This window comes from Sturnira hondurensis, unplaced genomic scaffold, assembly GCF_014824575.4.
Source record: "Sturnira hondurensis isolate 20B ecotype Veracruz unplaced genomic scaffold, ASM1482457v3 Scaffold0006413, whole genome shotgun sequence".
NCBI classification, from domain to species: domain Eukaryota; kingdom Metazoa; phylum Chordata; class Mammalia; order Chiroptera; family Phyllostomidae; genus Sturnira; species Sturnira hondurensis.
This window is the reverse complement of record NW_028079044.1, coordinates 4,990,631-5,006,046: the sequence shown is the minus strand read 5'-3', so window position 1 is coordinate 5,006,046 and position 15,416 is coordinate 4,990,631. Positions and strand designations below refer to the sequence as shown.

Sequence of the window (15,416 nt, the reverse complement as noted above, 5' to 3'; positions counted from 1 at the left end):
CAGCTGATGGCAATTGGAACTGCATGAGGTCCCCACGCGCCTACTTTGAAGGGGAATGAGGTGTCATTGTCCTGTGTACAGTGTTTCTTGTATGTTCAGTAAATGTCTCCGTTTTTGATATTACATGACTGGATACCTTCTGGACAGACCTAGCATACATACCTCAGATCTCTTACCTACTATGAGGTCTTCCATTAGAAATATTGTACTTAAAGATGCTAGATCTGTTTTTTAGTGTGTTTTGGAAATGTACGCTTAATGTTTTAAAGCCAATTTGTTTAATTTGGTCAGATATTGTTAATTTGAAGAGTTTTTTCCTACTTTAAAAAAAATTAGCTCTGGTGAGCCGTTTGTAATTATTAAAGCACACTATGCTCCTCAAGGTATACTTGTATATTCAATCAGTTGAAAATAATGTTTCTCAGAACATCTTTCTTACTTTATCTCTGGTTAAGAGGTAATGGTTGGATTGGTCCCTGCCACCTAGTATTTTTCAGTCATCTAAAGAAATACAGTGATATATACATACATATCTGTAGTATGAGACGGCATGTGAAAAACACCCCAAGTTTGGTACAGCTGTTAAGGGGCAGAGAGAACAGAGATGACACTTGAATTTGGGAATGAAGGAAGACTTCAAGAACAAGGAAGTCTTAAAGGTTTCTAAGACTTCTATAGATTGTCTTCTTCTGTAGATTGGTTTCTAAGAATATGAGCAAATAATTCACAAGAAAATAATTATATAGTAAACAATTATATGTAAAAGATATGTTTTACACCATAACTAATGAAATATAAATTGAAACAGATTGTATTAGTATTACATATTTAATGATTGGAATAGATTTTTAAAAGCATGTATCATGCCCTAGTCAGTCTGCTAAGGGGCAGTAGTTCTCAAATGTGGCGAGACATCTGGGAATCTTATAAAAAAACAGGTAGTACAGGTAGTACCTGGAACCTCCCACCCCACCCCACTCTAGAGCAATTAAATTGAATGTCTTTCATGTATGTTAATCAATTACTCATCACCAGAGCCTTGTGAGGACATCCAGGTTTTACATATATACATACATATACACATATACATATATACATACATACATATATCTATATGATTAAGTGATTTGTCCAAGACTCTTAACATAGAGCAGTTCAAATTCTCAGCAGTCTTCAGAACCATGCTCCTCCTGCTTGCTTGGCTAACATGTTGAAATCAATAAATTTGTCTATCCAAAATTGATTGTAATGTCCACAGTTGCAAAGAAGCTAGAATGGAAACATAAGACATCCTCCGTATTAGGTAGAAATTAACTTGCCTTTGTTCCAGACCAGCAGTCACTTGGAATTAATATCCTTTATTCTTGTTTGTTTGTAGTAGTGCATCCTCTTTATCGATCCTCGGCTTGACCTCTTTGGAGAGGAAATAGGGGAAGAAGAGACATTGTCTTGGTTGTGTCTTCTGGCTCCGTTCCCTGTTCTTGCTCCCTTCCTCTACCTAAAGGTGTCTCCTGTTCCTCTTTCCCCAAATGTTCAGATTATCTTGATCTTGGGTTGCCTGTTCAGAGTGATGACAGCTTTCTAGTCTTTTAAGATTCAGTTCAGTGATCACTGTATATGGTGAAACTTTGCTTCACAATAAAGAATCATAAAACTATTCATACTTCATTTGTCCCCTTACTTCCCCTTGTATTCGGCCTCCTCACATCTGAGTTGTGAGTTGTTGGCCTACAGGAACTGTTTGAATCATAACTTTCATTGTGTACATGTCATTTGCTTTAGACATGCTTTTTGAAAAGAAGAGAGGTGGGTTTATGAAAAACACTTGATTTTAACTGTTCACTCTTTGGCAGTGAAATCTGTTATCTGCATCTTTTGTGTTATGTGTAATGATGAAGGACTTAGTCCTGTAGTAAAGTCAAAGTAATTCATTTCGTCTGATCCTCTAATTTTCTCTGCTAATTTTGCCCTTTTTAATTGCTTGTTTTTCCTATTTGGTGACATCTTGGGAACAGAAAGAAAAGACTAAAACTGATGCAGTTACAGCAAAAGTGTGTTGTTTGTTTTGTCAGAGGAATGATGTGCAGTTACTGGTTGAAATTAGAGTCTGGAGTTGTGTGGGGATTTCATTGGTCAGGGTGGTATTCCTCACAGTAAAATATTTATCATTTAGTCCTAATTATCAGGTGTTAAGGCATTAAAAATATTCTCATTTCACCATTAAGTCAGATATTTTACATTTTAGTCTTTTATTGTTTTAAAATGTAATTCCTGCACATTTCTTTTAGAGAAATTTCTTTTTTGTTAGTATTATGAATGAATGGAACAGCATTCCTCCAACCATCACTAGTTATTTATTTATTTACTAATTTTTGATGTTGCTCCCATACAAGAAGGCTGCTGCTCTAAACAACACTGTAGGTGTTCTTACATAGTCTAAAAGGTTTTCTTTTTTACTTGGTTGCTTTGATGTTTTAGGTATAATTATAGCATTGACACCATACTATTCTACCTTTCCCAAAACAATTACCTTTGTTTTTGTTTCCTAGTTTACCGGTGGTCTAGATTCAGAAATAATGCCAAATAATAACAGTAAGAATAGTTGTTCTCCTGAACCCGATTTCAAAGGAAGTGCCTCTTGGAGGGGGAATGCCTTAAGTCTGGGTGTGGGCTATTTAATTAATATTGATGTGTGTGTTGTAAAATGATTTGGTTTCTTTTTGTTACACTTTAGTATTTTCTAGTTTATATTTTATTATAATCAGACTGTTTGACTGTAATAACGTTCACATGTTAGAATTAAGTGAGGGTTTTTTTTGCGACTAGTTTATGACCGCTCCACAGAAAGAAGAGTGAACAGAGGGCATCGGTTTTGTAAGCTCACATTAAAAAAGAAAACAAACCATTTTATTTATTTATTTTTACAGAGGGAGGAAGGGAAGAGAGGGAGAGAAACATCCATGTGTGAAACATCTATAGGCTGCCTCTCATACTTCCCGAACTGGGAACCTGGCCCACAACCTAGGCACGTGCCCTGACTGGGAATTGAACCAGCGACCTTTTGGTTTGCGGGATGATGCCTAACCCACTGAGCTATACCATTCAGGGCTATACATTTACAATTTTTATTTTTGTCTTTTAAAGTTAATTTTATTAATGATGAACTTCAGTCAAAGTCAAACTGAGATGTTAGACACAGTAATAGATTTTGTTGCTATTATTCTGCACATAAAGTTTCATTTTCTTTTTCAAGACTAGTTAATAGGTGGTATTGTATGCTTTTATTAGGAGATACATAATTCCTGGTTCTCTTTTTTTTGTGCATGTGAGGTTAGTTGCCATCCTCTGTGCATTAGAAATTGCAAAATGGCGATACCTTTCATCCTTATTAGCTTAAGTTCTCTAGAGAACTTTTCCTCACCAAATATTATTTATCCTGAGGTACAATCCCTATATGAGGAGCAGGATGGATGCTTGAGTAGTTCTCTTAATTTACCAGTATTTAAGATAATGCCTTGGTTCTTAGCATTCTTCAAAAGTGAGATTTGTGGGGTTTTGTGTGTGTGTGTGTGTGTGTGTGTGTTTATAGTTTTTAGTATCATTATGAACTTAATGGATTTGAACATCCATTACAATCAATTTTTGTGGTTCGCACTCCAGTGGTATCATTTTTGGCAAGTGAGAACCATACAGCTTGACTCCTGTGCTCTACTAAATAGAACTTTAGTAGTCTTTGACTAGGGGTATTTTTATTTAACATAAGTGCATTACAGTCTAAAGGCATAAACTACATTTTAACAAACCATTCTTTTATTGGGGTGTTTGTTTGTCCCCCTGGCCCCAGGAAATTTTTATTGCAAATGTGCATTGAAAAAGTTTTTGCTATTTTGACTTTGCTATTCTGAATTTTTTACTTGTTTAGGACTTATTGCTCGATAGGTGGAGCTTAGGAAAAATCATCCATAAATACTTTTCAAGTGCTTGCAATGAAAAATTCTGGGTTTTTTATTTTTAAATAATTTTTTAAAGGTTTTATTTAAGTTTAGAGAGAGGGGAAGGGAGGAAGAAGGATGGGAAGAGAAACACTAATATGAGAGAAACATCGATCTGTCGGCCTCTTGCATGCCCCCAGCTGTGAACCTGCACCACAGCTCAGGCATGTGCCCTGACCAGGGATTAAACCAAAGACTTTCACGTTTTGGGACAATGCCCAACCCACTGAGCCACTCTGGTCAGGGCAAAAAAAAAATCTGGTATTTAAATTATCAAGTCAAAATACCTTCTTTGTGTTTTGAGTAGAACTACACCAAATAAAGTATTTGCTTAAGGTTAATATCATTACTAGGTGTCTTGCATGTTTTATAGTTACAAATAGTCTTTTTTTAAAGATTTATTTACTTTTAGAGGAGAAGGGAGGGAGAGAAATATTGAAGTGTGTGAGAGAGAGAAAGATTAGTTGTCTCTAATATGCCCGCAAGTGGGAACCTGGCCCCACAACCCAGGCATGTGCCCTGACTGGGAATCAAACCAGCGACCCTTCAGTTTGCAGATTGGCACTTAATCCACTGAGCCACACCAGCCGGGGTTAATTGCAAATAGTTTTAATGTTCCTCTGAAATTATGTTAATTTCATTTTATTGATAGATATAGATGGATCAGAAACCCAGTGATTACCTTGAAGAAAAGCAACCGGTGAAAACAAAGCTTGTATTAAAAACCAGTATTTTTAGACCCTAGCCAATCGCTAACTCTTAGTCTCTTCAACAGTATTGTATAATTTTATATTTTACTTTAAATTTCCTTGTAATATATAGTAAACTATCAAGAGGTATAGTAGAACCCTGGCCTGGTGGCTCAGTTGGTTGGAGCCTCAATCCTGCGCACAGAAAAGGTTAAGGGTTCATTTCCCTATAAGGGCACATACCTAGGTTCCCGGTTCAGAGCGTGCACAGAGGCAGTGGATATGATTGATGTGTTTTTCACATCTATGTCTGTCTGTCTATCTTTCCCCGCCTTCGTCTCTCTCTAAAATTGACAAACGTTTCCTTGGGTGAGGATTAAAAAAAGATATAGTAGAAAAAAACTTGACATTATTGTACATTTTCTTAAATAATTACTGTCCCTGGCACTCCGCAGTCCTCTTTGCTTGAGATGAAAATATTTGAATAATTATAAGGTTGTCAGGAGGAAGCAGTTGAAAAGAGCTTTTGTACTATATTACCTTTTACTGTTATTTTTCCCCCTCTGTGGGAGGATGGAACATAATGACTTGTCATCTATATATTCTGGATAGTTTAAGAAATAGTCTCTTCAAAAGTTTAATCATGACTGTTACCAAGGTTTCCGAGTATTTTGAGATATCTAGTAGTAATTCTTTGTGCTAAAATATAATATGAAAATTAACTGGAAAAAGGAAACAAACCAAGTATGCTTTAAAGTAGGATTTCTGAACATAAATATATAGAAAAACCAACTGGCATGGCTTTGAAAAAATGAAAATTCCTGGTGTTTTAAAAATATTTTAGATTTTATTTATTTTTAGAGAGAGGGCAGGGAAAGGAGAAAGAGGAAGAGAAACATTAATGTGTGGTTACCTCTCACACACTGCTGCCTACTGGGGCCCTGGCCCGCAACCCAGGCATCTGCCCCAACTGGAAATCGAACTGGTGACCCCTTTGTTGGCAGGTTCCCCTTGGCACTCAATCCACTGAGCCACACCAGCCAGGGCAGAAAACTCTTAGTCTTCACTGTCAGTATTTTGTTTATAAATTTCCCCCTTTAAGAAACCGTTTTATTGCATATAATACTCTCAGTATTTTTGATGGACTAGATTTAAGATGGAGCCGATGAATATGCATTTTACATAGTCTAATATCTAATAGGCATTTACTAGTTAGTAGTGTCAAGCAGTTTTTCCCACCTTAACATACGAAATGTCCTGTTCTTCGCATTCTCTTTCACCCAGGCTTGGTACTGTTAGGCTTTTAAGTTTTAGCCGGTCTTAGGAGTGTGAGGTGGGACCTTTCTGGTGTTTTAATTTGCTTTTACTGTTGAGTATGGATGTCAAGTACCCTTTCATATCCTGTTAGTCATCTGGATGTTACCCTTTAAGGAGTGCAGCCCGGAACCAGTCGGGGTGCGGGGCAGACTGACCGAGGTCGCACATTTGCACACAGTGAGACGGACCACGCAGGCCCCAGCAGGTGAACCCAGTGGTGGAGGGCTGATGATGGTGGCACTCTCGCGTGCAGTGGAACGAAACTCGAGCCCCCTGGTGCTGATGGCAGCTGCGGCTGCAGCGGCGGGAGGTGGCAGACTGGACCGTCATTGCTCCTCTTTGACCCCGCCCCCACATATAGCGTCACAACCCAGCAACTGAGTTGCCCTGCTCTGGTGAACGCCTAGGGCTCCGATCCTGCTACATAACAGGCACGAACTGCCCAAAAGATGGCTCAAGAAGAACTCAAAGCCCCAGAGCCAATAACTCTAAGTGACCAGGAAATAGCCAGCCTCTCAGATGCACAGTTCAAAACACTGGTCATCAAGATGCTCACAGAACTGGTTGATTATAGTCACAAATTAGAGGAACATATGAAGGCTAAACTAATTGAAATGAAGGGAAATGCACAGGAAACCAATAGTGATGGAAAGGAAACTGGGACTCAAATCAATGGAATGGACCAGAAGGAAGAACAAAACATCCAACCAGAAAAGAATGAAGAAATGAGAATTCAAAAAAATGAGGAGAGGCTTAGGAACCTCCAGGGCATCTTCAGATGTTCCAACATCCGAATTATAGGGCTACTAGAAGAGGGAGAGAAACAGCCACGAGTGGAAAACTTATTTGAACAAATAATGAAGGAGAACTTCCCCAGTCTGGCAAAGGAAATAGACTTCCAGGAAATCCAGGGAGCTCAGAGAGTCCCAAAGAAGCTGAACCCAAGAAGGAACACACCAAGGCACATCATAATTACATTAGCCAAGACTAAAATGAAGGAGAGAATCCTAGAAGCAGCAAGAGATAAGGGGACAGTCACCTACAAAGGAGTACCCATCAGACTGTCAGCGGATTTCTCAAAAGAGACCTTACAGGCAAGAAGGGGCTGGAAAGAAGTATTCCAAGTCATGAAATCCAAAGACCTACAGCCAAGATTGCTTTATCCAGCAAAACTTTCATTTAGAATGGAAGGACAGATAAAGTGCTTCTCAGATAAGGTCAAGTTCAAGGAGTTCATCATCACCAAGCCCTTATTATATGAAATGCTAAAGGGACTTATATAAGAAAAAGAAGATGAAAAATATGAACAGTGAAAGGACAGCAAACACACAGTTATTAACAACCACACCTAAAACAAAAGCAAACCAAGAGGACAGCTAGATCAGGAGTGGAACCATAGAAATGAAGAACACATGGAAGGTTAGCAACAGGGGAGTGGGAGGAGGAGAAGGGGGGAGAAGGTACAGAAAATAGCATAGACAGTAGGTAGAAAATATTTAGGGGGGAGGGAAGAACAATAGGGGAAATATAGAATCTAAAGAACTTGAGACATTTGGTTATAAACTAAGGGGGGAGAATGGTGGGGGAGGGGGTGTGCAGGGTGGAGGGGAATGAAGGGGGGGAATAGAACAACCGTAATGGTATAATCAATAAAATATATATTAAAAAATTTTTTTAAAAAAGGAGTGCCTGCCTGAGTCTTTTGCCCAGTTTTTATTTGGGTGTCTTTTTCTTACTGATTTGAAGGAATTCTTAATATAATTTGTCTCAGGGTCTTTTGTCATATATATGTATTCCAAATATCTGACTGAGCTTTTCACTTTTAATAGTGTTTTATTGTGAATAGATGTTCTTAATTTTAATGAAGATCAATTATTTTTTTCCTCAGTACTTTTTGTACTCTTTGGAAGAAATCTTGGACTGCGTTTTGAGAAATGGGGAAAGCAGAATTATTTTCTAGTTGGCAAGAACTATTTTCTGGTTGACGGGGAAATAAAATGTTTTTGAACAATTTCCCTAAAAATCTCTAATTTTGTCAGCACATTTGCACACAGTGAGACGAAAAGATTTCTACAGTTCTAGCTCCTCTAGAAATCTGTTGGTCTCTTCATTAGTATTAAATTTGGGGCTCTGAAGTTTATTTCAGTTGTTTTAGAGCAGTGTTGCTCTAATTTACCCTTGTAAGTGTCCCAGCCATTGGGGAAAGTGAACGTACAACCCTGAGGGCTTTTGCAGTTCTGGCAAGGCCTGAAGTAGCTGTTGAAATCAAGGAATGCTTCTTTGAACATTTCTGCTTTATCTTTAAAGTGTGTACCTGGTTCAAAAGATATAGCTTGTTTTCACTTGGAAGTAGCATTTAAATCATTCTAGTTTTTACGTTGAAGGCAGCATCAAGAGGAGTTGGTATCATGTCTATTCATTCAGTAACCTGAAGGGTCTCTGGCAGGCCTGGGTGGTGTGGCTCAGTGGATTGAATGCTGGCCTGCCAACCAAAGGGTCACAGGTTCAATTTCCAGTCAGGGCACATGCCTTGGTTGTGGGCCAGGTCCCCAGTGGGGGGCGTGTGAGAGGCAACCACACATTGAAGCTTAGCTCCCTCTCTTTTCTCCCTCCCTTCCCCTCTGTCTAAAAATAAATAAAGAGAATCTTAAAAAAAAAAAAAGAACCTCTATCTGCCTTAAGATCTATCCGCCTTCACTAATCCATTTGCATTAGCAGCCCAGTATGGTTAAGAAACTTTACAAGTAATTGGTAGAAACAGAACAACATCTCAGGTTTTATTCTGCCTCCCATACTGTCCCCTCGCTGCTTCATACTACGGTGTAATCACGGGATTGTGCCTTGAAGTGACAGAAAGGAGCTGAATAAATACTCAGCAGCTTGAGAAAATGAAAAAGTGCTATTAGTGGACAAAGATTATTTAAGTATCCTCATTTTAGAGTTAGTCATGTTTTAATATGAAATTAGCTGTTGGGTAAGCGCCAAAGATCATATAAAAAGTATTAGTACTATCTTTTCTGTTTATTTGCATATTTAGTTGTCTGTAAAATGGTCTTCCTCAAGGGAGCTTATCATTTTAAGTATCCAGTATTTGTTCTAAATAACTTTTGGTTTCTTAAGTTTTGGTTATTTCTGAATCCTTAAATATGCCATGATTAGTCATTCATGCTTTTGGGAATAAATTTGCTTATAGCTTATGGTTTTGATTACACTAGTTCTCTAAAGCTAAAAAATTGAAAATGTATGATTTTGAGGCAAAATACTACATTATTTTTGATAGTAACGTTATTATAGTCATGAATAACTCTTGGAAACAAATGGTTCATGTTTTGTGACTTGCTGTGTTGCAGGGTTCTGAGTAAGATATACGCATTCTTCAAAGATTTCTTGTGGTTAAAACAGATGTAGACTTATATATCTGTACTCTTTTGTTCTTATTTTTTTGAATATATTTTATTGATTATGCTATTACAGTTGTCCCATTTCCTCCCTTCACTCCCCTCTACCCTGCACACCTCCTCCCACCCACATTTCCCCCCTTTAGTTCATGTCCATGTGTCACAAGTTCTTTAGCTTCTACATTTCCCATACTATTCTTGCCCTCCCCCCTGTCTATTTTCTACCTACCGTCCATGCTACTTATTCTCTGTACCTTCGCCCCCCTTCTCCCCCTCACACTCCCCTGTTGCTAACCCCCCATGTGATCTCTATTTCTGTGGTTCTGCTCCTGTTCTAGTTGTTTGCTTAGTTTGTTTCTGTTTTTGTTTTCAGTGTGGTTGTTAGTAATTGTCAGTTTGCTGTCATTTTACTATACATGTTTTTTATCTTCTTTTTCTTAGATAAGTTCCTTTAACATTTCATGTAATAAGGGCTTGGTGATGATGAACTCCTTGAACTTGACCTTATCTGAGAAACACTTTATCTACCCTTCCATTCTAAATGAAAGCTTTGCTGGTTAGAGCAATCTTGGATGTAGGTCCTTGCATTTCACGACTTGGAATACTTCTTTCCAGCCCCTTCTTGCCTGTAAGGTCTCTTTTGAGAAATCAGCTGACAGTCTGATGGGAACTCCTTTGTAGGTAACTGTCTCCTTTCTCTTGGTATTTCTAGAATTCTCTCCTTCACTTTAATCTTGGTAACGGAATTCTGATGTGCTTTGCCGGATTCCTCCTTGGGTCCACCTTCTTTGGGACTCTCTGAGCTTCCTGGATTTCCTGGAAGTCTATTTCCTTTGTCGGATTGGGGAAGTTCCCCTTTATTATTTGTTCAAGTAAGTTTTCCACTTGTTTCTCTTCCTCTCCCCCTTTTGGTACCCCTATAATTCGGATGTTGGAACATTTAAAGATGTCCTGGAGGTTCCTAAGCCTCTCCTCAGTTTTTGAATTCTTATTTCTTCATTCTTTTCTGGTTGGGTGTTTCTTTCTTCCTTCTGGTCCACTCCATTGATTTGCGTCCTAGTTTTCTTTCCATCACTATTGGTTCCCTGTGTTTTTTGCTTCATTTCACTTAGTGTAGCTTTCATTTGTTCATCTAATGTGTGACCAAAATCAGCCAGTTCTGTGAGCATCCTGATCACCAGTGTTTTGAACTATGGATCTCATAGGTTGGCTATCTCTTGGTCACTTAAAAGTATTGGCTCTGGGGCTTTGATTTGTTCTTCCATTTGAGCCATAATTTTTTGGTCAGGTCATGGCTGTTATGTATGAGGGGCGAAGTCTTAGGTGTTCACCAGGGCAGGGCAACCCAGTCACTGGGTGCTGCTGTGATGCTGTATGTGGGGGCAGGGTCCGAGAGGGAGCAATGGCGCTTACTCTGCTTTCTCTCTCAGACTTCAGTCCCCTCTGCTGCTTCCCACAAGCAAACTGAGTCCTTCTGGTTCTGATTCCCAGGTGGGTGAGCTTGTATATGTTCTAGGACCCTGTGAGTCTCTCCAACGAACTCTCCTGTGAGCCTGGGAGTGTTTCCCAGCACCTAAACCCCTACAAGTGTTTTCAATCAGTGCTTTTAGGCTTTGGTTCCTGGCCCCAGTGCCCTGGGTTGCGAGGTCTCTCTCTCTGCCCGTTTTTGGCCTGGTTTATCTGCGCGCGAATGTATGACTGCAGTCTGCCGGCCACCTTATGTGCCTCACTGGGTTTGCTCATTGCCTCCCGCTGTGTCCCCGGTCTGTCAGCTGCCACTTTTTCCTGCTTCCATCCCTCTCCACTGGCTGCTGACTCTGTCCCTCTTACCAGTGTGGATGAATGGTTGTCGGACTTTTGTTCAGTTCAGTTTTCTGTGTGTTGGGGGTTTTTTTGTTTCTAAATTTTTGTTGTCCTTAATTTTGGTTGTGCCAGGAGGTACAGTGTGTCTACCTATGCCTCCATCTTGGCCAGAAGTCTCTCATAAAATCTTATGTATGACCACAGTCTGTAAGTTTAGTGCCTATGTTTTCTTCTGTGTAATTTATAATTTCAGATGTTGTATTTAGGTTTTCGATCTCTTTTGAATTTTTGTACATGAGGAGGCACTTTTTTAATGTGGCAAGACACAGATTTACTCTCTCAACAGTTTTTAAGTTTGCAGTACAGTGTTGTTAATAACGTGTACATTGTTGTACAAAGGACTGAGAACTTTTCCATCTTGCAGAACTGAAATTGTGTATACCTGTTGAACAATTCCCCACTTCCTCTTCTGTTCCAGCCCCTAGCAATTGCCACTTTCTCTTTGAGTTTCATTATTTCTTCAAAAGTTTTTATTTCCTTTTAGAGACAGGAGAAGGGAGGAAGAAAGAGAGGGAGGGAAACATCAGTAGGTTGTGTCTTGCATGCCTCCAACCCAGGACCTGGCCCACAACCCAAGGCATGTGCCTGGACCAGAAATTGAACTCATAACCTTTTGGTTTTGCTGGGACACCCAACCCACTGGGCCACACCATTCAGGGCTTACTACTTTATTTATTTATTTATTTTAACAAAAGGTTTTATTTACTTATTTTTAGAGAGAGGAAGAGAGGGAAAAAGGGAGAGAAACATAAATATGTAGTTGCCTCTTGCACACCTCCTACTGGGGGTCTGGCCCACACCTCAGGCATGTGTCCTGAGTTGGAATCGGACCTATGACCCTTTGGTTCACAGGCCAGCACTCACTTTACTGGGCCACACTAGCCAGGGCATCAGGGCTTATTACTTTAAATACCATACTTAAGTAGACTCATATTTGTCTTTTTATGACTGGCTTATTTCACTTCTTAGCTATAATGTCTGTAAGGTTCACTTGTATTNAAAGGGAGAGAAACATAAATATGTAGTTGCCTCTTGCACACCCCCTACTGGGGGTCTGGCCCACACCTCAGGCATGTGTCCTGAGTTGGAATTGGACCTATGACCCTTTGGTTCACAGGCCAGCACTCACTTTACTGGGCCACACTAGCCAGGGCATCAGGGCTTATTACTTTAAATACCATACTTAAGTAGACTCATATTTGTCTTTTTATGACTGGCTTATTTCACTTCTTAGCTATAATGTCTGTAAGGTTCACTTGTATTGTAGTATATGTAGAAATTTCTTCTTTTTAAGGGCTGAATAATATTTCATTGTATATACATGCCACGTTTTTCAAATCCATTCATCTGTCGATAGACATTTATGTTGTTTCACATGGATGTTGTGAACAGTGCTGCAGGGAACATGGATGTGTCACCATACCTATTTTTAAAGGCTATATTGACTCTTTTCTTGCAGATATATTCGACTTTATGGGAGAAAATTTAGCAAAGAAGATCATGTTCTTTTTATCAAGTTATTGTATGAGCTGGTATCAATTCCCAAACTGGAAATCAGCATGATGCAGGGATTTGCTCGTCTCTTGATCAACCTGTTAAAGTAAGTCAGTTTTATTAAGATTTTTGATAAGATTACTTTGTGTGGTTTTTTTCAAGGTCTTAGGGAATGAGAACTAGGTGTTCTTTTGATAAGAAGACCATGCCCAAAATTACCAGTTTAGAAAAAGATTGCAAAAAACTTTTTAAGATTAAATCATATGTATTAACTTTTTAATTCCAATTTCATCTTCTCCATGAAGCCTTTTCTTCTCAAGGACACAGTAAACTATATGTTCTATACATAGGTTGTGAGATCTGTGAAGACAGGGATAATTTATTTTATTGCTTATCCCAAAAGCATGCAGCACAGTGCTGGAAACTCGACTCCATAAATACTATGGGAAAGTGTGAAACTCATCTACAGTAATAGTGGTGCAAATCTAAATGTCCCTCTTCACCATGTGCTCTTTGAGTTTTGAACAGCAGCAAGAATTTGGTACATTGTTCTTCCTGCTACCTGTCATATTCTGCCAGTGAGCAGGCTGTGGATGAGGAGAAGCAAAACCCACTGTGATGACAGCAACATTTAACAACTGTCCTCCCCAAATAATATGTGTAATGTACACACAGCTGCGCACACATACATATATATATGTGTTTACCTTCCTCTAATTAGGAAAAAGGAACTTCTTTCAAGACATGATTTGGAGTTACCTTGGAGACCACTTTATGACATGGTGGAAAGAATATTATATTCTAAGACAGAGCACCTAGGATTAAATTGGTTTCCTAAGTAAGTATTTCTATTTAAAGAACTTCTTTGGGAGCACTTAGGGGCTTTTAGGGGTTTGATTATAATTGAGAAATACTGGGTTATTTGAGATAAGCAAACAAATGTACAATTTAGTGTATTCCTTTCTGTGTAACTTAACTCCTAAAATAGTTGTTGTCTTCTTTAAATTGTATCTGAAGCTGTACTTAAGAATTTCCCCTCATGATTTTTCTCACAGCACCATACTGTCATTAAAAGACACATTTGACATTCTTTATAATACATCCACATGTGCTTTAATTCTTCAAGTAAAATGAATGCTTCAAGAAGAAGAAGAGCTTTGCATATGCCAGGGGCACACAATTTCACTTAAAGCATCAGTTTTAGTGTTAGATTATTCTGAGAGCACAAACTGTTCAAATGTACAGTCCTTGGATTATTTACTTTCTAGTGATGTTTAGACATAACTAAGCTTACAAATCTCTGGCTGATTATGGCTTCTTGTATGTGCTTCTTGACTCTTCCAGATCTCCTATTTCGGTATGTTTCGTATTCCGAATTTATGGCGTGTAATAGGATAATCTGCCCCTTTTGGTCAGTAGTGATTTCAGACTTGACTGCAAAGTATCCTTTTCCCCTGTTAACAGGGTTTGTCCACTTGTGATGTAGCTATTAATTGTCTCAATCTTAGCATGTCTGTCTTAAAATACTCATTTGAAAGTGAGGTTTATTTTTAGGAAATTTTTCCTTCTTTAGCTATTTGCTTTATTATCTAGAGTTGTCTTATACCTATATATATACTCATTCCTCAAGAGCACCATTATATGCTCCTATATTATTTTCCTTTTTCTCTTTTATAAATTGTCTTTAAAGATTTCTGTGGTTTCTCTCTCAATCTTAGACATGTTTATTTTACTGCTACTTGTAAGCTTTCCCAGTTCACCAGTTCAGTTCATTTAATCCATGATTAATCCTCAGACTTCACTTAAATGAGCCGGGGTTTTTTTGTAGAATTTTTTGAAAATCACAGCAGATGGCAGAGTTTAAGAGATTTTCAGGTCATAGTAAGTAGTGAAATTATGTAAATGGAAAGAGTAAAAAAGAATATGACTATAGTTGATCCTGAATTCAGGCCTTAATTGGCTTTTGGAAAGTACTCACCAGTCATATATTTCCTTAAGATTTCATGTGTTAAAACCAGGAAACCCACTTTTGAACCATAAACAATAGAAAATTCATCATGAAACTAAATGATACAATCACAAGTACGTTTTTATAACATACATTTATGTATTTATTTTTAGACAGAGTGTAAGGGAAGGGAGAAAGAGGGAGATATACATCAATGTGTGGTTGCCTCTCATGAGCTCCCTACTGGGGGCCTGGCTTGCAACTCAGAAACCAGCAACCCCTTGGTTCTCAGGCTGGTGCTCAATCCACTGAGCTACACTAGTCAGGGCTATAAAATTTATTATGAAAATAAAAAAATTTAATGTAAAAACTTTGTTGTAAAGATTCCTTATGAGTTTTATTTCAGCTATAGGAACTGAATTAAGATTATTAGATTTATTATATGAGCTCATTGAAGTTAGAATTAAGTTAGAACACTTTAAACTGTGTTCAAAATTAGTTAAGCTTTATTTGTTTGTTTGTTGATTGGTTGATTGATTGATAGAGGGGAAGGGAGGGAGAAAGAGAGGGAGAGAAACATCAATGTGTGGTTGCATCTCATGTAGACCTCACTGGGGAACTGACCTGCAACCTGGACACGTGCCCTGACTGGGAATCGAACTGGCGACCCTTTGATTTGCAGCCTGTGCTCAATCCACTGAACTACACCAGCCAG

General features: G+C 38.5%; 1 protein-coding gene across 2 annotated transcripts in view; it reads left to right on the top strand.

Moving 5' to 3' along the window:
* PSME4 (proteasome activator subunit 4) overlaps positions 1-15,416 on the top strand; it is a 92,696-nt gene that overhangs the window by 9,501 nt on the left and 67,779 nt on the right. For both annotated transcript variants that reach the window (XM_037047902.1, XM_037047901.1), the window contains exons 2-3: positions 12,719-12,859; positions 13,475-13,591. In XM_037047902.1, the coding sequence (XP_036903797.1) occupies positions 12,719-12,859; positions 13,475-13,591 (258 nt within the window). The remainder of the gene's footprint in view (positions 1-12,718; positions 12,860-13,474; positions 13,592-15,416) is intronic.